This window comes from Salminus brasiliensis, chromosome 12, assembly GCF_030463535.1.
Source record: "Salminus brasiliensis chromosome 12, fSalBra1.hap2, whole genome shotgun sequence".
NCBI classification, from domain to species: Eukaryota; Metazoa; Chordata; class Actinopteri; order Characiformes; family Bryconidae; genus Salminus; species Salminus brasiliensis.
This window is the reverse complement of record NC_132889.1, coordinates 2,637,912-2,662,513: the sequence shown is the minus strand read 5'-3', so window position 1 is coordinate 2,662,513 and position 24,602 is coordinate 2,637,912. Positions and strand designations below refer to the sequence as shown.

The 24,602-nt window shown below is 43.2% G+C and overlaps 1 protein-coding gene across 4 annotated transcripts in view; it reads right to left on the bottom strand.

Annotated features, from left to right (window-relative positions):
- Nucleotides 1-185: 185 nt before the first annotated feature.
- The window catches only part of unc5a (unc-5 netrin receptor A), a 282,706-nt gene continuing 258,289 nt past the window's right edge, over nt 186-24,602 (bottom strand). For all 4 annotated transcript variants that reach the window (XM_072693119.1, XM_072693120.1, XM_072693121.1 and 1 more), the window contains 4 exons: nt 17,655-17,804; nt 11,372-11,536; nt 9,918-10,096; nt 186-6,375 (listed from right to left, as the gene is read on the bottom strand). In XM_072693119.1, the coding sequence (XP_072549220.1) occupies nt 6,210-6,375; nt 9,918-10,096; nt 11,372-11,536; nt 17,655-17,804 (660 nt within the window). In that variant the 3' untranslated portion in view covers nt 186-6,209. The remainder of the gene's footprint in view (nt 6,376-9,917; nt 10,097-11,371; nt 11,537-17,654; nt 17,805-24,602) is intronic.

Genomic DNA, 24,602 nt, shown 5'->3' with positions numbered 1-24,602 from the left:
CGGTCAATGTTCACAATGACTGGACCAGTAGAAATGCCCCAAAATGATTTGCAATAAAATCTTCCATTGAAAGTTAAGGAGGTTTTTCCTCCTACTGTTAGTAAGTAGCCATTTCTGAGATTCAGGGTATTTACAAGATCTTCATTTTACAGTGAACTGTGGAGTAAATAAAGACTCAACGCCTGTTTTAACAATATATAATTTATTTACATCCATTTCAGGTTGAATTACTATACATACCTTTCTGAAATTTCATAGATATATATACATAAGGCCAAGTAAATACTTGAAAGCACTTAGAAACGAATTTCCAAAATTCTACCCACAAATCCATATCATTGTCCAAAAGTACAGAAAGCCCGCCTTTCGTGGGGCTTCCCATTAGCACAAAGTCATCAACGACAATTTTTACATTGACGAAGAAAACAGAAGTACAAAAAGAAAATTAATAAGAAAGAAGAAACCCTTCAAAATATGATTAAAAAAAGAATTGTACAATTGCATAAGCGCTGTGGCATGTTTAAATACAGCATTTTGACTTGCAGAAAGGCAAGGAACATTGAATTAACAAATTGAAGAACATTCACAGGTACACAATTCTACTGTTTGTATTTTTTTTTTCAGTTTGAAAATAAAGTTGATCAATAAAAGTAATATACCACTCACACACACGCACACATTCGTTTATACACAACAGCTATGGATGAGGTGGACTCAATGTACAGTAATGGGTGGGTGGGGGGTATTGGCTTTTCTTCTCATGGACGCATCTTAGACTTCACTGAATCAACATGCCGTCCAAAGTTGGCTTTGTTTAATTCTTTTGTGTGTGTGTGTGTGTGTGTGTGTGTGTGTGTGTTGTGTGTGTGTGTGTGTGTGTGTTTATGCAGGTGAAATGTACTGTACGGAGGAAAGATGTCAACATTTAAAAATCCACATTAAGCGAGGTGTTGCCAGATTAGACTTTGGGGTCAAGAGTGAGGAGAGACAGAGTTTCAGCACATCAGCTAAGTCCAAAACTGCTTCCTGAGGGTTGGGTGTTTAGAGGTGGGATTTTTCCATATGTGACCCCACTGAATCCCTTCCCTCATCTCCTGCACAGTCCAGTTAAGGACCAGGTTGGAGGTTGGGGTGTTTCGTGTATGATCTGATGTGGGACGCAAGCATTTTAATTAAAGTGTAATCGAGGCTGTTTACATCGTGCATCAGCATGCGTTTCATATTTGGATCATATTAAGATGCTTTGACATTTTATCTGGATTCGGTTTTCCCTTTTCACTGAAATGTGGCTCCAGTGTGAACCAATGAGTTCGAATTTTGCTTTCCTGAAGAAGCTGCAGTTCTGCTTTCAGTAACCTGCTGGAAATACAGTTTCTCACAGCGTACCTCTGACAGACCACTGCTCATCAGAAACTGTGCAGCAGAAGACTTAGACCCCGGTCACTTGAAGTGTCTGGATTAGGCCAAGACACATGAAAATGCAAGTGTAAACAAACGCATCCAAGCTGCATTTAAACCAGATCCAAATCCCATCACTCAAACCACTTCAGGAGGTGATCTGAGGCGCATTTGTGCCACGTTACAGCAGTGTAAACACATCCGCCTCACATTCCACAACCAAAACTTCTCCTCCCTGTAATAACTGCAGCGCAACGAGCAAATTTACATATTCCATTCACATCAATCAGATTTCAGTCTGACTAAACAAACAGCTGGATGTTTTTGCTTGGTGGACTATTCTAAGCAATGTGTTATGCAGTGCGTAAATTGAGTCGCTCCCATCTCAGTCATTAATGCTGAGGTTTCTTATCCCGAGTAAATCGGTCATATGTTTTTCAGACATCCCGTAGTGAAGATACATTACATTACTCCATCTCCCCATGTAAAACTAATCCCCCTAAGAGTTAAGAATAACTATAAAAGAAAGAATGCCTATAACCATTTAAAGAAGTGTCAAATAAATAAATAGAATCTATCACTTTTGTGAATCGGGTTTGACATCATTCATTGTGGAAATGTCGCCATTCTGTCATTCGTTCCTGTATGACTGACTGATCCCAAAAAACTCATGTTGACACAAGGTGTAAACAGCCTCTTAAAGTTACCCGAAATAAACCGCATCCAGCTCACAAATTGAAAAATTAACGAACGAACGAACAAAAAGGTGTACAAGCGTTTTTGGCCTAACCTGCCATTAACACTGCAGTGCAGAAATCCTTTATTTAACGCTGTAATCAATGAACAATAAGCCAACACTTCACAGGATATACTTTGACAAATGTAACGCCTGACTCTTTTTTTTTTATTATTATTATTTTTATTTTTTTTCCTTTTTTTAATTTTTTTTCAGCTCAATATTAAAATATCATTTACATTTACTTACAAAGTGCTATAATAAATATTTAAACTGCGTTACCAGTGAAATGTTCGATATTAAAATGCTGCACATTTTAAAATTTTACATTTTTTAAATTAAACTTTTTGAAACAAATGGACTTTTAGTAATTGTAAGTTGACCGAACTGTTAGGAGGGTCTTTAGGGGGGGTGGGGGACATGTGGTGGACGTTCGCACAGAGAAGGAAGAAGGATGGAATGCTGAAAATTATTCAATAAGACAAATGTTAAAGGATACCAAAGAAATTGGTCTCGAATGGCTCATAGACTTTGGTTACCAACTTCCAGAGATGTTCCATGTACATGTAGCGCCAGTGTCAAAACTGGAATAGAAAAAGGTTTTATATACAGCGTGAATTTTACAGACGAAAGTAAAAAAAACAAAAAAAACAGTTTTTTAATGTAATTGGGAACTCAGGAACCGTTTTTTTAAAAAAAGCATAAGGCTCCATTTCCACTAAAAGCTTGAAACCTTATATTATACACGATTTGGGTCGGTGGTGGAGTGAAATACTGAAACACTTGCTCTTCAAAAGATTCCAGCTGGAGCTTTCCAGCCACGGTCATTACCGCTGAATAGATTAAGACGAAGTGGGCCGCAACTGGAAATGAAACCTTTCACATTCACAATAACTGACAATCATGAAACTGTCCTGCACACATTCGTGGGGTCAGTTACATCACCCTGGAGGAACGAACCGGGAGAAATTACTCAAGGACTTATTCAGTGACTTCCTGCTCCTAATTTCGTGGGTTAATGTGGCTGCAAAAATGACTAATCATGATTACAATTTCTAAACTGGAGCTTTCCGTAGGCCTTCACCCAGCCAGCATGCTCATATGGAGCTCATATGGGTGGAACTTGGGCTTGGTGGGTTCCAGGTGGGCATGGGCTCTCCGTGGGTTTGTACGTGTGCTGTTACTGGGACCCAGCTGGGCTTCCCAAATGAGCCGCATCGTTACAGTCCACTCTAATCTCACATGGGTTCCATCTAGGGGTGCAGTGTAGAACCCAGAAGGGCCCATGTTTACCCCCCTCCTGGTCCCATCACTGACCCTGGTTGGCTTTCAATTATGAGGCCAACATGGAACCCATGGACAAAACTTTATATTTGCCTATTTGGGCTCACCATACAGGCTCCACATGAACATGTTATTGGGCACCAGCATCTTACAGTGCCTATGAGGCTACACAAGCCTTACATGACAAATATAAAGGCTTATATGCATCAGCTGCTGTAACACCTCTGGAGGTCAAATGACCTCAGAACTGACATCTGTTGAAATACTGTATTGATAGTAGTTTACAGTTCATAGCTTTTCTCCCACATGTTTTTAAGCGATGCCACAGAGCCCAGGGTTTCAAATCTGGATCTTGAATCTAGTTTCCAGTCTGGAAGTTAGTATTTAGTATAATTGATTGGCCATGTAGATTTACACCTACCAAGGATTACAAAGTCCCGGACTGGAAACTGGATTCAAGGTCCAGATTTGAAGACCAATTTTGCTTCCATAAAGACTTTTAAAAGCTTCTTCACACACCCACATCTCTCAACATGACCCTTTATAAAAGCAAAAGTGGTTCTTCTACGGCATCACTCAAAGAACCACTTGCGGCACCATTCATTTTAAGACTGCAGTTGTCATTAAAAAGGCTTATGTAGAAGAATCACGAATGCTTCGTCACTCCAATGCAGAACGTTCGAAAGCCACAGCAGATCTATGATGGATTCGAAATGTGTGCTTACAAACAAATGCAATGTTTCTTAAAAGATCTGAATTGAAATAAGGAAAAGAATGGCTGTGAAACATTTGGTAGTATTGCATTTTCATACTAAAAACGTCCCTTCTACTGAAATCACCACCATGTGAAAACCAGGAACTTGTGAAAGGCCTTCGTCAAACGAGGACTGTGTGTGACATCGTAAAAAAGGCAAGCTTTGGGTGTTGTGCCCACAGTCCGAACAGAAGGTGAGATGCATCTCCAACCATCTCGTGAAAAAAACAGAACAAAACTCATTCGCTCGAACCGTCTCAGAGCGTACAGCAGCGTCGGCCGCCGGGTAGAAAGAAAAGTCCCTGAACGCATTTCTATTGAAACTTCTACTCTTCTTCCTCAGCTACGTCTCTAAAGATCCTGCATACGTCAGCCGCACGTATGAGGGCGTTATCATTTAGCATCGTTGCATTTGGGAGGTTCTGATTATGGCTTTGAACAGCATTACATCCGCGTTACCGGTGCCCAAACTGGGTCCGAAAAAAGCTGATGGCTCTCAGCGAACACGCCCTACTCTTCATTTGATTGTTTTGACCTGATTAAAGGTGCAGTAAGTAATGATTTGCTTGTTCGTTACTGCTAAAACCATTCTGCGTGACCAGGGGTGGAAAATACTTGAGTGGTTAAGATGCTTTGTAGATTTTCTTCTGGGGTGAATCTTAATTTGACCTCGTCAGACCTTAAGTAAGATCTTCAGTAATGCAGTCTGTTCTTCCAAACTATGCAAGAAAGATGCTATAGATGGTTGAGTATTTTACTCGAGTGTTGCTGAAAATCAATTCTACTTCAAGAGGGAAAAAACAATCATCACTTTTTAGTTTTAAACTTACTTTTGAACTTAAATTAATTGTTACAAATCGTAAAGATCAGAAGATTTTTCTTTTTCTCGTTCACTCTCATTGAGTTTCTGTGCATTTAAATTTATTTTAATCAAAACATCAAACCAAATTCATACCATAATTCAAAATCAGTCTAACAAATGTTAATATATCACAACTGTGCTAATCTGACTCAAAACTCAGGTCAACCAGGCATAGGCTACATGATTCTGAAAATTGTATCTGACTTCCCAGCCAACATGCTGATGTGGGGCTCACATGGGTGGAACGTGGGCTAGGTGGGTTCCAGCTGGGCATGGGCTCTGTGTGGGTTTGTACTAGGACCCAGTTGGGCTTACAGCCTACCTTAATTTCCCATGGGTCTTAACTAGGCCCCATGTGCAGTGTACAACCCAGATGAGGCCCATGTTTAACCCTTCCTGGTCCCATCACTAACCCTGGTGAGCATCCATATGTGGGGACGACACAGAACCCACGGACAAACCTTCTGGATCCCAGTTGTGCTACCCATACAGGCCCCACATGGACAAGTTATCTGGGTTTGGGACCCATACTTTCACTGAAGTACACTTCTTCCACCCCTGCTGTGTACCACGCCATACTTACTTGTAAAGTAGTAGCTTTCTTAATCAGGCTTTGAAAATCTTACTTACTGTACGTTTAATAGGACTCTCTGTGGACGCTCTGTGAGGTAATGCGTGGCCTCATGAAACTGTCATCGTTCAGTACATGTTTGCATATTGCTCAATGCCATGTCACACTTTTACAGAGTCTGAACGAGTCCATCCTTTGTTTCTGCGCTATTGGCTTTTCAGATTTCAGTACAAATGGCATAGAAACGTGCCTGACGCTACGGTGGGTAAAACGGACGTACTTATCGGTCAAATGTGAATACAGATGGGGCCAGAACAACATCTGGGTGTTCTCTATACATCGTGCTCAGACAGAAATGTACTGTGTGCGTGAGTGTGTGTGTGTGTGTGGGGAGTATAAGTTTATCACAGCACACCCAAGTGGCCTTGCATGGTGGGTAAACCCTGTTCCTAGATTAGTCCTTTCTCTATTAATGGAGGGTGCGGAAAGTGTTGACCTTTTCTACACCCGCCATTCAGAGAGTCTGTCTGTCTGCCTGCCTGTGTGTGAATATATATATTTATATGCATGTGTGTATGTATTAATGTGTGTGTGTGTGTGTGTGTTAGCACTCCCCATCAGACACCAGGAATATCATGGCTTCCTGCTTGCCAATCTCGGCCATGACCGTAGCCAGCTGGTTGAGGTTTCCGCTGTGGAAGTGCTGGGCTTCCCAAAGGTCCAGGATCACTGACGTGGGGCTCGCTTTGGATGCAAAGAAGCTCATGTGCCTGAAGACAAGGAGACACAAGCACACTGTTACAGAGGTCCAGGAGAATCAATAGGGTAGTACAAACTCCTCTAATTCTCTAATGTACACCATTGCTCAAGAGGTTTGATACCAACTCATCCAACATTTCTTCTGAAATCAAAGGTATTATCAGTTCGTTTGCCCCCACTAACTGCACTTTACTGCACTAACAGACTCCGCTCATCTGGAAAGGCTTTACACTAGATGTTGGAACAGGTGCAGTCTACAGGATTCAGCAGCAGTCAGCCACTAAGAGCATCAGTGAGGTCAGGTGATGGTGTTGGATGATTGGTTCTACCACATCAACTCATCTCAAATCTATTAGATGGAGCTCCATCAGTCCAGAGAATCCAGTTTCCCGATGCTTGTGCTTTGTACACATCTAGCCACTGCTTGGCATTGGGCATGGTGACCTTAAGATTATGTGTAGCTGCTCTAGAGCGGCCCATTTTATAGGCGATGCCTTTATATAGAGATGTAGTAAGTATTAGAAACTAGCACAGCCTTTCTTCTAACAGGAAAGTTAGTCTTAAAAATGTTTGGGGGAAAAAATGCCAAAACCAACAAAAAAAAAACAAGAAATGATCAAAATATCTTAAGATTAGTTGTTTTTTTGGTCCTTTTTTATCATAATCTCATCATAAACAATTGGAGTCACGTTTTAATTTTTTGATATTTCTGTTAAATCTGTGCAAACTAAATCAAATAATTAAGCAAAATCAATATTTTAAGAAATTTAGTAAATTTGGTCCTAGATTTTTGTTGAAACCATCACTTTTTTAAAGCACCATGAGGACCTGCTCTGTCCGAGAGGTCTGTCCTTCATGCTGCAATAGCAAAGGCCTTGGCACAGTAGCACAACTACGTCTGCAACCAATAAAACATTCAGTGTTTACTGCGTTCACTAATAATAATCCAGAACCAGGGCACTTACAGTATGTGTGTGTGTGTGTGTGTGTGTGTGTGTGTGTGTGTATGAGTTACAGACAGACGTGATGCAATATGAGTGTCCCTGAGCATCAATGAGCTTTACTTAACATAACACTGTAATGGTTCCATTTGACCTCTGCTGTCTGTCAGGATAAGAGCACTTGGCTGGACAGGCGTGCACAAATGCTCAACGCTAGCAAGTAAAAACGTGGACGCAGGATTAATCACGGTAAGCAGTGAGCGCCTGATATCGTACTGTACACTGACTGATCTGTGAGTGGCCGTCTGTCAACGTCAATGATTCGGGTTTCCACGTTTACAGTAATATTGAAGGAGTCAAACCACACTTGGAATCATACAGTGATCCCTTCTTTTTTGATGTTGCTTCACCTACTCTCTACGTTCAAATGTTTGTGGACACCCCTTCTATTGAATGCATGGGGCTGACATTTCTGCTAATGAATGCATGGGGATGGACACCTGTGGATGTTCTCAGATCTGAAGCGAGAGTGAGCTTGATTGTTTTCTCTCTCTCTCTCTCAAAGATGAAAGCTGCAGGTGCTGTTTGTCTGACGAGGGGCCGTGTTGGTGGTCTAACGGGGGGAATCGTTTTTTTTTTGGAAACTCCTGTGTTTTCTTCGACTTTCTCTTCTTGACATTCTTAGGTGAGTAGATTGTCTTATGTCTGATCTCAGCAGCATTATCTTCTGAAAAATATTTATTTATAAAAATAATTTATTTATTTATTTGGAAAATCTAAATTTTAATAGATGTTTTGGCTGTGAATTAAATAACTGAGGGTCGGACTTTCACACAGTACATCATTTTATCATTTGTTGTTTTTCTAAATTCATACTTTTTACCGGTTCTGCACGTCGCTGTAAAATAACTGCGGAACTCCAGCTTCGGCTCTCCAGGCTTTTCATTTGATGAATAGTTTACAGCGAGGGCCCGTGGGTTCATTGCAGCGCTGATATTCAGGTAGCCTGTGACCTTTTCCCATTGACCAGCCAGAACCTTTCGGATCAAAGCTGATCGATAACAACAAAGCGGAGGCTCTTGTCGGCCGCGCGGCCGCCGCTGGAGGATGGCATCTCCAAAAGCATGCTGGAGTGGCTACTTCGATCTAACGGCCTTTTTCTGTTCTTCAAATGCCCAGAGGCTTGGAGCGCTGTTCTCTACATGCACTTTATCTCCAGTGAAAAATGGCACAGAGCTTTAAGGCGGAGCGGGGTACGAGGAGGGCAAGTGCTGGATTGTCCAGCCTATACGCACTTTAGAAGGTCACATATATGGAACTGTGAATTCACATTTACATACACTATAGGGACATAAGTATTGGGACACCTGCTCATTCACTGTTTCTTCTGTAACTGCCTCTACTGTCCTAGATTTTGGAGGAGCACTGCTGTGAGGACTTCTTGAGGATTCAAGAAGAGAACAACATGGTTGACATTTATGTGCTAATAAGATCTACACTATATGTTCAAATGTATGAAGAGACTCCATAGTCCATAGAGATAAGCATTGCCAATAGAATAGGACTCTCCGCCTAATGCCAGGTGTGGGGTAGACAAGTATCAAGTCCCCCAGAATTGAGCTGTGGAGCAGTGGAGCAGTTCTCTGGAATGATGGCGGGGCTCCATCCAATACTTCCCAATGAGTTGGGGAGGAGGTGAAGTGGTGATCATCATACAACATCCTGACCACAGTCGCTGAATGCAATCAAATTCTCACAGTATCTGAGAAAAATTTAGAAGAAAGCCTTCTTCCCTGGACTGTAGAGACAGCTACTCCAACAAAAGCAGGACACTCTTTGTAATACCATTGATTTCAGAAGAAATAATGTAACAAGCATGTGTCCCATTACTTTTGTCCTTAAAGCATGCCACTGTTTTGTAATTTTTGGACCTGATATTTTTATTTAGAGCTACTTCTCCTCAGCCGGGGTCGTTATTTTCACAGCCACTAAAGTACTACTCTCACTGGAGTGCGGGTTCGGTCCACTCTGAAAGACTTTATGGGGGGTGGGGGTGTAAAAACAGTTATTTGCAAATGTGTCTAAATTCCCAGCAGTCCTCTCAATGCACTAAATGAAAATGGATTGTTTTGGGCCCGTGTGCTAATTGAACCCGAGCCTCCCCACTTCAAATTGTAATTAATTGGCCCAAGTAAAGCTTATTGGACAAACGAAGTCTCCCCATTATGTTTCATTACCTAGAGGAAGTTAAATAGGAGCATAATTAAATCACAGCCTTGTAATTTCCTGTGGACTCGGACTGCGTTCGATAAGCAGCTCTGGGCAGCGTGGGGAGGAATCCGCCCAGGTGGAAGAGCCGATAACACCCCACTGATCTGCAGCCATCGGCCACAGTCAGAACTTACTGTCTGAACTGACTCAAAGCCAAAGCTGAAACTTCAGCCTTTACCCGTCACTGCTTTTCATAGGAACCCCTGAGCGCACCGAAGCTCTGTAGTACAAATACCTTTGAGGACAGTCTGCAAAATGATGAGACTGGAGTTCTGGCCCTGGCCCTGTGCTCTCGCACGTACGAACATCATGTGTGATCCGCAGGCAGTAAGCAGAGTTACCTGTCGAGCTTGAGTCTCTGGGCCAGCAGCCTCCAGTCGGCTCCGTTGGGGCAGGGAGCGTCCAGACTGCTGCATATTTTCTGCCGGATGAGGTACGGGATCTGAAAGGCGCTGGGACCCGCCAAGGCCGGGGTGCTGTTGTCAACCAGCAGGAAATCACTGTCCAGCGGCCTGTTGTCCTGCGGAGACATGGGAAAGCTGTTATTTTTCTTATGTAGAAACTAAAGCTTTACTAATTCTGTATTTTCTGATCTTATACAGGCGAAGACCAGCGTGAGGCCGTCGTAAGATTAAGAAAACATTAATGAATGAATTAATTTTCTTTTTATTTTAATATAAATATATACAAATATACAAAATATGGACAAAAGTATTTGGACACATGTTCGTTCATTGTTTTATCTGAAATCAAGGTAATCAAAGAGTTGACCCTGCCTCTGTTGGAGTAACTGTCTCTCTCTGATGAAGTGGTCTTAGTGATTGGATTTGAATGTAGTTTGATCAGAACTGTATCCTGATGCTCAAGACACTTGAAGTGAACAGATGCAAACGAGGTCTAACAGTACTGTCAACACACAGCTCCACTTCCTGTTAAATTAGACACTAATTCTGTATTTTCTGATCTTATACAGGCTAAGACCAGCGTGAGGCTGTCGTAAGATTAAGAAAACATTAATTAATTAATTAATTTATTAATTAATTAGAAAAACTCTTAAAAGAAAAGTAAAGAATAAATCACACAATATGTAACATTTTTATAGAACTGATTTTAAATCCTTTATTTTAAAGTATAAATTAAGTAAAATTCTAAAAAGAATTTCTTTCTGAAGACAGTAGTCACATCGCAGGATGTGCAATATCAGATTATATCGAACAGGCCATGCTACTTGCTACTTTTCTTCTGTTTGATACAAAAGTAAAATTTCCTACCATTTATTTTTCCACAGTATATCTACCAGACGCTGGTTATTCCTGACCAGTATCAATTACTTTACTGCAATCTGTTCCACACAGAGTGCATTATTAATATCATGACATGTTGGATCACTGACTGACTGAAAGTTGGTGTAAATTTCTGTGTTTAATATCACAATATATATTGCAAAAAGAATTGCAGATTTGCAATGGCAGATTTTTCCAATATCGTGCATTCCTAGTCCTGGGTTTGCACCGTGATCCGATCTTGGAGATTTTTGGATTTGAACAGTATACCCGGATGATGACAGTAATTAGTCTCGTCTGGGGGCGGAAGTAACAGTGCTGATTTTAAGGTACTGAAGCGGAGCAGGTGTCTCAGTGAGGCGCCACACACCGAAGCAAAGCACCTTCCCTCTGATTCGCCTCATGAAGGCTGCCGGAGCCGGCTGATGCATTATGCATCAGGCGCGTTAAATCAGAGGCGCTGCTGTGGCCCCTACCGAACTGTGAGTGGACCACAGCGGCGGTGTGGTTACCTTGGAGATATTGAAGTCGAGGCTGAAGCTCTGGCCTTCTCCCTCCACCTGCCACACACACAGGGTGCAGGAAAGCTCGCACGTGCTCACACTCAGCCGCTCCAGCGTGAACGTGCAGTGCAGGCTTCTCTGCGAGCCGCTCCAGATGTGATAGAACGGGATCTCCTACACACACAGAGAGAGAGAGAGAGAGAGAGAGAGAGAGAGAGAGAGAGAGAGAGAGAGAGAGAGAGAGAGAGAGAGAGAGAGAGCAATATGGACTGTCAGTGTCGACAGAACAATGAAATATGAATATCTGAATATTTAAACAGTAGCAGGACAAACCAGAGACTGACTGAATGAAGATAAAATATTAACCATTATTTTAATATAAATATATATATATAAATATGGACAAAAGTATTTGGACACCTGTTCATTCATTGTTTTATCTGAAATTAATGGTATCAAAGAGCTGATCCTGCTTTTGTTGGAGTAACTGTCTCTACTGTCCATGGAAGAAGGCTTTCTGCTAGATTTTGGAGGAGCACTGCAGTGAGGATTTGATTGTATTCAGCGACAAGAGAGCACACTAGCTAACTTATCCCAGTAGTACTGGATGGAGCACTATCATCATTCCAACACAGTTCCACTGATCCACAGCTCAATGCTGGGGGTCTTTGTACCCCTCCAGTCCACGGCTAACATTAGGCATGGTGTCAATAGGTTAATCCTTATCTGCTCACCTGGCAACACGGCTTTACAACTAGACAAGCTGTGTCAGCAATGGGTGCAAATTAAAGTAGATGAATGCCTCGATTTGAAGGGGTGTCCACAAACATTTGGCCATATAGTGTATATGATTTTCATTGGCGAACTTTTTTCTATATAGGTGCCTTGCTCAAAAAAGCACTGTTCCTTCACTCCCCCACCGGCAACCTCTGGCCCCAAGCCCCAAGCCTGCTTCTCTAACCTTTAGCTAGGCTAGGTACAATAGTTCTAGGTAGTTGCTAAGTGGTTGCTTAGCTGTTCTAAGTGGTTGCTATGCTGTTTAGGTGGTTGATATGGATATTCCAGGTGGATGCTATGTAGTTGCTAGGCCAAGCTGATTGCTAGGATGATCGGTGGTTGTTAGATGGTTGGTGGGAGGCTAAATGCTAGTCTCATGCTATTTATGTGGTTGCTGTGGTATCAGTGGTGGTTGCTAGGCTGTTGCTATTGGGGATTTGCTTTGATATCCCACATGGTCTCATTCCTATGGATGAAAAACTGCACATTCTTTCCTCAGTCTGTATTACTAACGCCTCGGTTGCTTCTGCAAGCCGACCAACATTGTGGACGACCCCTCCCACCCCTCAGTTTACCTCATCCCAGTTTCCATAGACCACCAACACCCCCTCACAATTTTCAAAATCTATTACATCCTAATATTGTAAGTAAGTACACAGAGAGGAAGTCTGGGAGTTACAGGGACTACATTCAGCCCTTATCTGTTGTAAACGAACGCTGGAGCACTATAGATCTGGTAGCAGATCTGCCTCTTGGGCCCTGTGACCCACAGTAGAGCACTCTGGACACCAATAGGGAGCTTAACAGCCCATGCACCAACAGTACTGTGTGTACCCACTAAAGCTTAATGCTGCGGACCCAGTCACCTGACAGGACCCGGCCTCTGCTGCTTCAGTTCAGACAGACCAAACCATCTTCTGCTTTTCCATACATGGAAGATATCGTATCTGGGAGGGTCTCTAAGTTAAGTCTTGTGTTGGTGGGAGGGACTCGGTGAAACATGCAAATAATTGGTCAAAATGACTGAGCTAGGCCTGCTAGTGCGTGATGATGTCATCAAATGAAATGATAGAATGGATTGTGCTTATTATGGTCAGGTTGATTTTAATCAGACATTAACGAGCAGTTTCTATAGCTGCCCAGGTCATCAGATTCAGACCCTGACTCTGGCCTACAAAGCCAAAACTGGACCAGCCGGCCAGCCCCTCCGTACTTGATGGCGATGGTCACAAGAGCCCGATCTGCACCAAGAGCCCTTCCAGCTTCAAGTACGGCTCGGCTCGACCCGCCATCCTTTAAGATCCACAGGAGACGAGCGTCCAGACTTTTTGCTGTCCTGCACCGAAGTGGTGGACGAACTTCTCCTGGGTGTCCGAACAGCAGAGTCCAACGCTCGGTGTCTTCAAACCCAGACTGAAGACCCCCCTCCTCTTCTGAGAGGACTTAGTGTGCAAAGTGTAGAGTGTGTGGAGGACTGTGTCTCCAGACTGACTTCTGTATTTAGTAGAGTCTAAGATTAGAGGATCTTCTGGATCTGAGCCAATACAAACTGGCTAAGGATATTTTCTGTGAAGCACTGCTGTAAGTCGCTCTGGAGAAGAGTGTCTGCTAAACACCTCGCAGCAAATGCTTAATGCAGAATGCTAATTGGTGCCTATTCACTTCCATTAACTGTTAGCATTGTTTACATTTCTGTTAAAGGATTCCTTACAGTGCTTTCACTTAACAACAGCACATAAAACAATCACCTGACATGTGCAATCGTATGAACCACTGCTTTATTAATATGATATCACACTCTGGTCTTAACCCTGGTTCCCATGCATAGCTACCCTGTTCTACCCTGGCCTAGCTTCACCCTCAGCTCCGTTTGATGCCAAGTAAGCAAGTCATGCATGTTGTTGAGGTTCCTCAGCTCGATCAGTGCCGTGCTGTCTCCTGTAGGGGGAGCTGTTGTACAGACCGTGTTTAGCTGCTGTCCTAAGCTCGTGCTAAGCTGAGCATTACTGAGATAAGGGCTGAGGAATGTGTGTACGGTGAGACAGAGCTGCTTCTACACATCTGCACTGTGCCTTTGCACCACATTCTACTGCCTTATTGTCCCTGGAGAATGTCTACTCTACTCCATTTCTCCTCCAACTCTAGCTTGGAGAATCCACACACACACACAAGCTATCACACACCTGGCTTTCAGGAAAGCGTTTTAAGTTGGTGGTGCATTTGTAAAAATTTGAAAGGATAAATATGTGACGTTCACAGCAACGTCTGTCTAGAAGTTCTGCCCTTGAAGTTGCTCTCACTGTGCTCTTGTTTCATGCTTTAAATCAGGTTCCTCAAATTTGCTTGTGGAAGAACAGTGCCCAGCACAATCTGGTGAAGCAGCTACTAAACAAATCTGCCCATTAACAGACTGACTGTGAGCAGGGAAATCACTGAACTGCCCCTAAAATAAGAGATTTTGGGAGCTCTTCCTGTGTGAAGGAAAAATCCACTGGCCTAGCACTGGTGGTGGTTCTCCATCACTGTGTTCATCATTAGAACATTTCCAAAGTTCTCCTCATGGAGTCTAGTCTAGTTCTCCTCAGATCAACACCTGGTTTGGTGGTAAATCAGGGCTTAATGATGGTAAATCAGGTGAGCTGCTGTGCTGGCTGGACTGGGGGGCGTCCAGGAGAAACCTGGAGGAACCGAGCTCTGTTCCTCAGACTAGCTCACCAACAAGATCTCACTACTTTCTTTCTTCAGAATGTTTCTCCTTTTTACTGGATTTCTGTTCACCTGTATCTGTTCTGATGAGATTTTGAGCTCTTCCTGTGTGAAAGAAAGATCCACTGGCCTAGCAACCCTACAAACCACCTGAGATACCAAAGGAACCACCCTGTAACAGCCTGTGAACCTGTGCTACTTAGCAATGACCAACAAGCAACAGCCACTTGTTTATTTTGGCTTACTTTACTTAGAGCCTCTGGGAAAACTTACCAGGACCCCCTGGATAAACATCACGGACCCCCAAGTGTCCCCAGACTCAACTTCGACAGACATGGCCTTAAGTTGCAGATATTATTCAGGTAAGCATGAGGTACAATCTCCAAACTAGTCCATCATTATTTTGGGTAACATGAAGACGTTCCAGGACAGTCTAGCTGAACTACACTAAACCGCTGAACAGGTTCTAGGTTCTGATAACAGGGTAAGCGTGAGCTACAAGCTTTGAAGTGCTGTGTAATTATTTAAGGTAAAATAGGAGTTAAACAAGACAGTCTAACTCAATTACACTGAGATATCCAGCAGGTTCTAGCTATTAAGCTGAAAGAGGACACAGTAAAATATCGTATTAATGAATAATGATCTGGTATAAGAAGGTGTGAAGTGCAATTAAACTCCAAACAGTAGATTTTACTGTAATGTCACACATTTAAGCAGAAAATAAATGCCAGAATTCTCTAATTAAAGACTAAGAGCCATTACTTTGCCTAGATTCAGTTTAGTTTCTAGGCAACAGACAGAAATCTACTGTATACAACTCTTATGTCCTTATACTGCCTTCTAACCTCATATAACTGACTGACACTTTGTTTTTCACGTTCCTGCTTAAATGTGTCACACAGCAGTGCAATTTAGTTAGACGTACTGCACAGCACAACCTCACACCTAACCTGGCACTGACCCCAAACAATGGCCTACGCACGTGGTTAATACCTAGACCTTAAGGAACTGCAAAAAGGTCCCTGATGTTCCAATCCATTTATTTCAATTGAAATATATAAAGATGTTTACTACCATAAAACCTGAATTTTCCTCATTGGTACACGATTAAGGTTAAAGTTTTCTTTAGTCCAGTGGTCCAATAGTCTTTATTCAGTCTATATATGCAAATTATGCTGCAAAAAGAGTCTCTTCTGAATCAGCTGGTTTTGTGACGTCCAAAAAGTAAATTATTTGTATATAAAACTTTTATTTGGCATAAACACAGTTTTGCTCTTCCCATTCATACTTTCAGTTTTCAGTGTGGGCACAGTACTGGTCAGCGAATAAAAATATGAATAAATAAATAAATAAATAAATAATGAGCTTTATTTATAACTGCTTTTCAAGCAGGTAGCATGTGATACAGCTCAGCATCTATAATAAAATATTACATTTCAAATATTATTTAAATACTCTTTAAAAAGCTCCAAGTTAAATGTCCTAAACATTTGTATTTTTATGCAGAACATCATAAAAATATGACCTATTGAAAGATCTTCTTATCTGGGCAGTAAGTGTTTATCTGCTCAGTAAAACACTGATATTAGAATAAACACTAATAATAACACTCCTATAGAAAGTGGTGGAGGTTCTCCATCACTGTGTTCGTCATTAGAACATCTCCAAAGTTCTCCTCTCTCATGGAGTCTAGTGTTATTTAGAGTTCTCCTCAGATCAACACCTGGTTTGGTGGTAAATCAGGGCTTAATGATGGTAAATCAGGTGAGCTGCTGCTGCTGCTGCTGCTGCTGCTGCTGCTGATGGAGGTGAACACATCCTCCTCACTACTTTCTTTCTTCAGAATGAGAAGCTCTTGTTTCTCCTTTTTAATGGATGTATGTTCACCTGCATCTGTTCTGATGAGATCTGGAGCTTCTACAGTAAAACCTCTCTCACTGCTGAGAGACAGGGGTTAGAGTAATGGGATTAGGGGGTCTAAAACCTCTGAACAGCACTGTAGATTTCTTTCTCTTTAAATATAGATAAGATAAATGTAGGATATGGACCCCCTAAAGTTTTCTTATTTTATCACTTCCTAGCAGTTCAACAATCCTCAAAGCAGGGGGCGCTGCAGCAGCTTGTGCACCACCCCCCACCCCCTACTTTATGGAGGAGAATTCAGGTAAAATCAGTCCTGGGCATTTACATGCAGCTCAATATTTAACTCCCTCCGGAACTTTAAGAGCTCTGAGATGACCGAAATGGCTCAGTTTAGAAGCACTAGCGAGGCGTGCTGCTCTCCAGGTCCTTCTCTCCGGGTTCAAGGAGCTGTTTGCTCATGGCCAAGGCCAGGCAGGCTATAAAGAGCAGCACTCCTGCGCTCCCCGCACGGCCGTTCGCTCCTCTAATGGGGTTCCGGCACAATCTCGGCATGTTCAGAAGCGGCCTAATGAGGCCAAACCAAAGAAATATCCAATTAGAGCACTCTCCAACACGGAAGCACACAGCATTAAAAACCTCATGTTGGCCGGGACAACATATCAAGAAGCCTTTTTAAATGTGGCCTCCGCGGGGAAATCAGCTAAACTCCTGCTCAGAGGGCCGATGATCAAGCTCAGACAGCGGGGAGCGCGTAAAAGTCCTGCTTTAAGAAAACGGATTGAGAACAATGTCTAACGGCCGTCTCGCGCATAAATAAGTGCGATGGTGGGACGAGTGAGTCAGAAACGGAGAGAGAACCGAGGGGGAGGTGGAGACTGGAATAGAAGCTGAAGTGGAGGACTGAGAAAGAGAGAACAGAGAACAGAAGAGAGGAACGGTAGACCACCTGGTAGCCGGTGAGAAGCTTGCTCCTCCAGTGGGCCTGGGGCAGGTCGTGGATGGAGAGACGCAGGTTGTGGTAGCTGTCTTTGAAGAGGAGCACGTGCGGCTCGTCAATCAGCCGGCCTCCCAGCTGCGCCTCCATCTGCATCACCTCCTACAGAGAGCAGGAACACAACACAGGAGGGTTAAGGCCGTTACACACAGAGCGCCACACGGGGAAGAGATGACAGGAAAATGCTAAACAGGATTTTTTTGTCCCTCAAAACCAGAAACTGGTTGATTCAACCTAAAAATACTCCAGAAAGAAGAAAATAAAATAAAGCTTTAAGCAGCTCAAATACGATCTTTAAATAAAGCAGCATTCAACCAGTAAACAGGTGGAAAACTAGGCCCACAGGAACACTGGTTCCTCGCCTGCCTAAATGCTGCTTCTGTCTGATGGAAAACTTCTTCATGTATGGTTCTATAAAGACCTTTAAAAGTGCCTCCACAAAAATATAGAACCCCTTTTCTAAGAATGTAACAACAGTTGGAAGCCTTTTTGATACTATATAGAACCACAAACGGGTTCCACTATTGTCACATTCTTAGAAAAAGGGTTGTGTATAGTACTCAAAAAGTGTTGGTGTTTTGAGCTGTGTAGAACCACAAAAGGGTTCCACTATTACACAGGATTTGATAGAGTACCCTACAAGGTTTTAGTGTTTTGGGATTTGACCTTAGCTATGCAGAACCACAAAAGGGTTCCACTATTGTTATATTCGTAAAAAAAGGGTTCTAAATATTACCCCAAACAGTTTTAGTGTTTTGGGCTTTGACCTTAGCTATGTAGAACCACAAAAGGGTTCCACTATTGTTATATTCGTAAAAAAAGGATTGTATATAGTACTCAAAAAGTTTTGGTGTTTTGAGCTGTGTAGAACCACAAAAGGGTTCCACTATTACACTGTTACATTCTTAAAACAAGGATTTGATAAATTACTCTAAAAGGTTTGGGGTTTTGGGCTTTGACACATGCAATGCAGAACAACAAAAGGGTTCCACTATTGTTCTATTCATAGAAAAAGGGTTCTAAATATTACCCCAAAAGATTTTAGTGTTTTGGGCTATGATACATGTTATGTAGAACCACAAAAGGGTTCCACTATTGTTATATTCATAGAAGTAGGGTTCTAAATAGTAAACCAAAAGGTTTTAGTGTTTTGGGCTTTGACACATGCTATGTAGAACCACAAAAGGGTTCCACTAGTGTTATAATAGGGTTCTAAATGATAACCCAAAAGGTTTGGGTGTTTTGGGCTTTGACCTTAGCTATGCAGAACCACAAATGGGTTCCACTATTGTTATATTTATAGAAAAGTTTTGTATTTACAGCAGTACCCAGAAAGCAATAGTGGAACCCTTTTCTAAGGTTCTTAAATAATAAAGCACAAACAACAGGTGTTTCACCAGAGAGGAACCATTGAAAGAACCATTGACTAACCATTTTTGTGAGAATGTAGAAAGTCAGAACCCCTTTTTCCCCCTGAGTGTAGGTTCTCCTAGCTGCTGGGACACAGTCGATCCGTTGTCTTGGTTGTTGCCATGCTAATACTTTGTTGTTAAAGAATCTCAGGTGGACTTGCTTGTGTGGTTTCTGACACTGCGCTGCAACGGATTTGGCCCCTTTCTGTCCCTTTTGACATTAGCAGTTAGCTGTGCTAATTAAGTTCAGGGCTAAACCACTGAAGCAAACTTTAGGCCTTAATTCTGGGCTTGTCTGATGGACTGCATTCACCACCCTCAGTTCAGTATGGCTTCATACAGGAAAAGAGATCATTCTGACAGAACCCTGCCTGCTGCCCAGTCACCGAACCCCTGCGCTCCCTCAAGGTCAAGGCACAAGGTCACCCCAATGTCACCCTGGCTTGCAGTGCCGCAGTGAGGATCAAGAACTGCTTGGACGAATGTTCGGCAAGTCATTAGTCAGCAAGTCCGTATTCCCACTTCGCAGAGCTGCTTAATTTCAGAGCTACGCCTGTGCCAGGAGAAATCTGTGCTAGCGCAGCCTGATGGTTTCATCGCCGGGCGCGTGCGCGGCTGCAGGCCATTTGTTGCCATCAAAGCAGCCATCTGGAATTAGGTAATAATAACCACGCGTGCTCCCTCTCTGATCTATCACTCCAATTCCCCCGCGTGCCGAAGGAGCACAGGGTCTCGCGGACCTGGAAGCCGCCCATAGACAGGCTCGCGGCCAAGCGCGCGAAGACGCGAACCACATGATGAATCGAATCAGCAGCTTTAGAGGACTCGCGGACCTTCCCGCCGAGGACAGCCCGCTTTTACATGGCCTTCAAACCGTGACACGAGAAGAGGCACGGCACGCAAAGCTCAGAATGGAGAACAGAAAGAATCCTGGAGAGGGGAATATGAAGCAAATCTGCCGGAACAAGCCGACAACAGAAGGGCAGACGGGAAGTGGCGGCACGGATAATGACCGTATGGTTTGCCGCTTTGCTGTGTGAACGCGGATGCACATGGATAGGGTTTGGAGAGCGACTCTAATTAAGACGGAGATTCTCCGCAATTCTTATCGGTGCCCCCCGATGATTACATTCTCTTCAGCGCTCAGTTCAGGCTAGACTGATTTCAATTAAAATGGTAAGGAACCTGGTAATTATCTGTTTGGAATAGGCCTACCTGCATGGGCGTGACTGGAGCTTTCCCTCAGCTCCGAGTGGGAAGCTTTCATCAGAGCCTGTCGGGATCTGGCTATGCTTGGTGGGTTCGGTGGAGTTCGGACTGCTTGGGACAGTCTTTCTCAATGTTTCTCAGACTTGGTTTGGGTATAGACTTCATGTTTGATGGATTTGGGCCTCATTGTGTTGTTCTACCTACTTGATTTTTTCTTCCCTACTTTCAGTATAATTGACGGTTGCCCAGTCCAGGACGGATTCCTGCCTTACATCCAGTGATTCCAGGAGGGCTCTGGACCCACCGTGTCCCTGACCAAGCACAGTGCAGTCATTTTTAAGTGTGTTGGAGCAGGGGAACTGTGCTCTCCAAGAACTGGAACTGAGAAACCTTACTTCTTACTTAGATGGAGGTTCCACTGGGTCTCCAGTTGACGTTGGTTATGTTGGGTAGGGTTCATTCAGAACTTTGTCAGGGTTCGGATTCTAAACTTGGTGCTGTGGGTCAGGTCAGAAAGTTCTTGTTCTACATTCAGGTTAGGATACTAAGTTTAAAGCCTGCTTAGGGTTTCACTGAGCACTGCTTTTTACCTCTTACCTTACCTCCCTAAGACCATAACTTCTAGCCTCACCTCATTCTCCTTCAGCCGGAATCTTCACAGCTCTTGTGGCACTCTCCAGTGAGAGATAACGAGGCTAATTTCAAGCACTTTCTCGATCCGGGACCCTTTTTTAACCCGAGAATCAGCTGCAATCTCCCACCCATTTGCACTTTTGAGGCGTGGAAGTCACTCTCTTTCAGCTGACTGTCTGCCTCAGTCACATCCTCGCGTCCTCCAGTACGTCGGGCAGAGGTCAGGGTTATCTCTGGTTCTTGGGGTCATGGGAGTCAAATGCAGAGGCCAAGCAAATTGAACAGCCTCTGAGTTTTCATTAGGTGTTATTTTCAGGTGTTGTTGGTTAGGTTTGATCTGGTCTGGTTTATTCAGATTTTCTCAAATCCGGTTTGGGTTCTAAACCCAGATAACCCAGGTAGCCCAACTGGGAACAAGACCGTTTTCTTCATGGGTGCCCACCAGGTTCAGTGATGGGACCAGAAGGGCTTAAACATGGGCTCCATCTGGGTTGTACACTGCCTATGTGGCCTAGGTGGGACCCATGTGATATTAATAGGGTGGGTCCTAACGATGGGGCCCATTTGGGCGGGTTGGCTGGGAGCGTGGTGCTGTGGGCCGGGTCAGAATGTTCTTGGACTGCATTCACATTCAGGTTTTACTGAGCACTGAGCTTCATTTACCTCATACATCACATGCTCCGTCAGACCACCAGTTCCAGCGTCCCTTAATTCTCCTTCAGCAGGAATCTTTGCAGCCCTCAACGAGAGATAACAAGGCTAATTTTAAGAGTTTTCTCGATCCAGGACCTTTTTTAACCCGGGAATCAGCTGCCATCTCCTATCCATTTGCACTTTTGAGGCGTGGAAGTCACTCTCTTTCAGCTGACTGTCTGCCTCAGTCACATCCTCGTGCCCTTTACATCGGTCAGGGGTCAGGGTTTATCTCGCCGGTCCTCGGGGTCGTGTAAGTCAATGGTAGAGGCCAATCAAATCTGAAGAGATATATAATCTCTCCCTTTGTGGCTTTCAGCCAGACAAAAGGCTCTTTAGAGCGGCTACAAAGCTCCTCGTTTAGCGCCCCTCTCCTAAGCACAATTACTCTTCGAGCAGGAAATTAGCATTGCAAATTGCATGCTTGTGGACTTTGATCCAGATTCTGACCTATCAGCAGATCTAGCTGAGAGCCTGCCAATTATCCCATTATGAAGAGCCGGGACCCTGCATACCAATGCAGAGGCGGCCCCCGCCACGTCCCGACCGCCTTCAACCGGTTAACAAGACAGGGCTGAAAATGAGGGTGTATAGACACGTTAGTCCGGGGCCTGTTTATACAACATCACGCCCCAAACATAAAAAAAGCAGAGAAAGAACCACGGCGCTCGCAGTGTGTGTGTTTGCTTTCGACATATGGTTTAGACAGAGAGAGTAATGGCCTCCTGTACGCCTCATTGTCTTCTTAATAAATTACTGTGTGCAATGGCACATTTATGGGCAGAACCGGAGAACTCCCTAAAACTTTATTCAGTCCACCAGAGAGCCGGAGAGAAAGCTCTGGGAAACCTTTGTCGTCGGATCAAGGAGATTTCTCACTGATTTATAAAGCGGCGGACGACAACTTCATCGTGCCGTAGAAGAAAAGCTCTGCGTTTCAGAGGAAATGTCACGTTCTAGCCTTTGCTTAGAGAAGAGCAGAGCGAGAGCTCAGACGGGGGATAAGTAAGCATGGGTGTTTGAACCACTTTCGCTCTTTGAATATCTGCTTTTTAAACAAATGGTTTAAATGTTTGAAGGACAGCTCAGCCTGCATCAGGCATCAGGCCACACAATACCTACATAACGTCACCGTCATGGAAAAACTTTATATACTTCAAATATTTTATTATTTAAGTCATTCTGCAGCATTTCTGTATACAAGAACTATCTTCTTCTACAGTGGCTTCATCTGTCAAAGTGATATTATGATATTATATATACATATGCCTGATATTAGGCAGCAAGTGAACAGTCAGTTCTTAAAGGTGATGATGCTGGAGCAGGAAAAATGAGCAAGCGTAAGAGTCCTAGCCACAGCTTTGTCCTAATCCAGTCCACTGGCCATCTCCAAAACACCAGGCAGGTCCTGTGGGGTGTGCCCGGTATGCAGTGGTGGTCAGTACCTACCAAAAGTGCCTAAAGAAGGACAACTGGTGAGCCAGCGACAGGGTCATGAGCACCTAAGGCTCACTGATGCTCACAGGATCTACTGCTAACGTAGTCTTGGTGCCAGATGCCACAGGACACCTACAGAGGTCTTGTGGAGTCCTGTTATGGCGGCACAAGAGGGACCTTCTCAAATATTAGGCAGGTGGTGTTCATGGCATGGCTGATTGATGTATATATTGGTGTTTATTTATATGGGACGTATATGACTATAGATGATAATATAACATATTTTATATAACAGTATATAACAGAAAGTCGTCCCCGCCAAGCAGATAACTTTACAATGGAATTCAATGTATGAAGATTGTGGAGCATTTCTATTGGTCCGTTCATCATGAAGTTCTACCACAATGTAAAGAACAGCTGCCAGATTCACATTATGTCCAAAAAGTAAAAATGACAAAATTGATATACAAGATTTTTGCAGATAATGATCTTTCTTTTTAAGGGTCGTATTTGACCAAAGACGAATAAAGTAATTAACAGTAATTATTATTTTAATAATTTGCCACAATATCTACAGTACGTATGAAAATTCGCCCCGCTCCCAGAAAAGACACGTTCCTTTCTCCCTAAAGCTGAATAACACCATGTGCAAAGGCGAGAGAGTACAGGCGAGAAAGCGGGCGAGGCGGGTGAGGAAGAGGACTGAGTGGAACGTTAAGAGAGGGAGGAAGGATGGAGAGGCGGCTTAACGTTTGTGTCTGGAGGTCAGAAGAGCGCTAAGCTTCAGAGAGACAGATAACGGGATTACTGCGGGCCTGGCTGCGGCTCCCTCGAACAAACCCTGGCCTTTCTCAGCCGCCCAGCCGGCCGGACGCTGGCACCGGCTTCTGCTGGACTCGCGCTGCAGTCCATCTGGGAGAAAGGAGAGACACTTGGACAGTTAATCTCCGCTCTCTGCCTCGGACAGAAGGAGTTTAGCCTCCCTGACTTTTACACAACAAAACGTCCGGAAAACCATTTTAAAGCCATTTAGTGAGACGAGGTTCCGCTGTAGCGCGACTGAGAGCGTCCCGAACAGAACCACATAACTGCCATTTACTGACCCAGAGGAACAGGAGCAGTGTTCTGGCTAGAGTTAACCGCCAGACGTCCAGCATTACTGCTTATTACTGCATTATTAATGTGTGGTTATGTAATCACAGGATTTATTATATAGCTTAGCCTGGTTTTAGCTACAGTGCAGCAGCTGTATCCAACTGCTTCACCTGATTTTAATAACTTTACTTTTTAGTTACTATTATTATTATTATTAGTAGTATTAGTATTTATTTGGTTTCTTTTTTATTTTACATTTATATTTATGTTCAATTTATGTTATGTATTTATTACTTTTTAAAATATACTTTATTTTCAGATTTTCAGTTTACTTTTTATCTCCTAACTCTTTTTTATATTTATTTTATTTTTTGTTTATTAATTTTATTACTGTTTCTTTTACTAAATAAACCTTAATTTG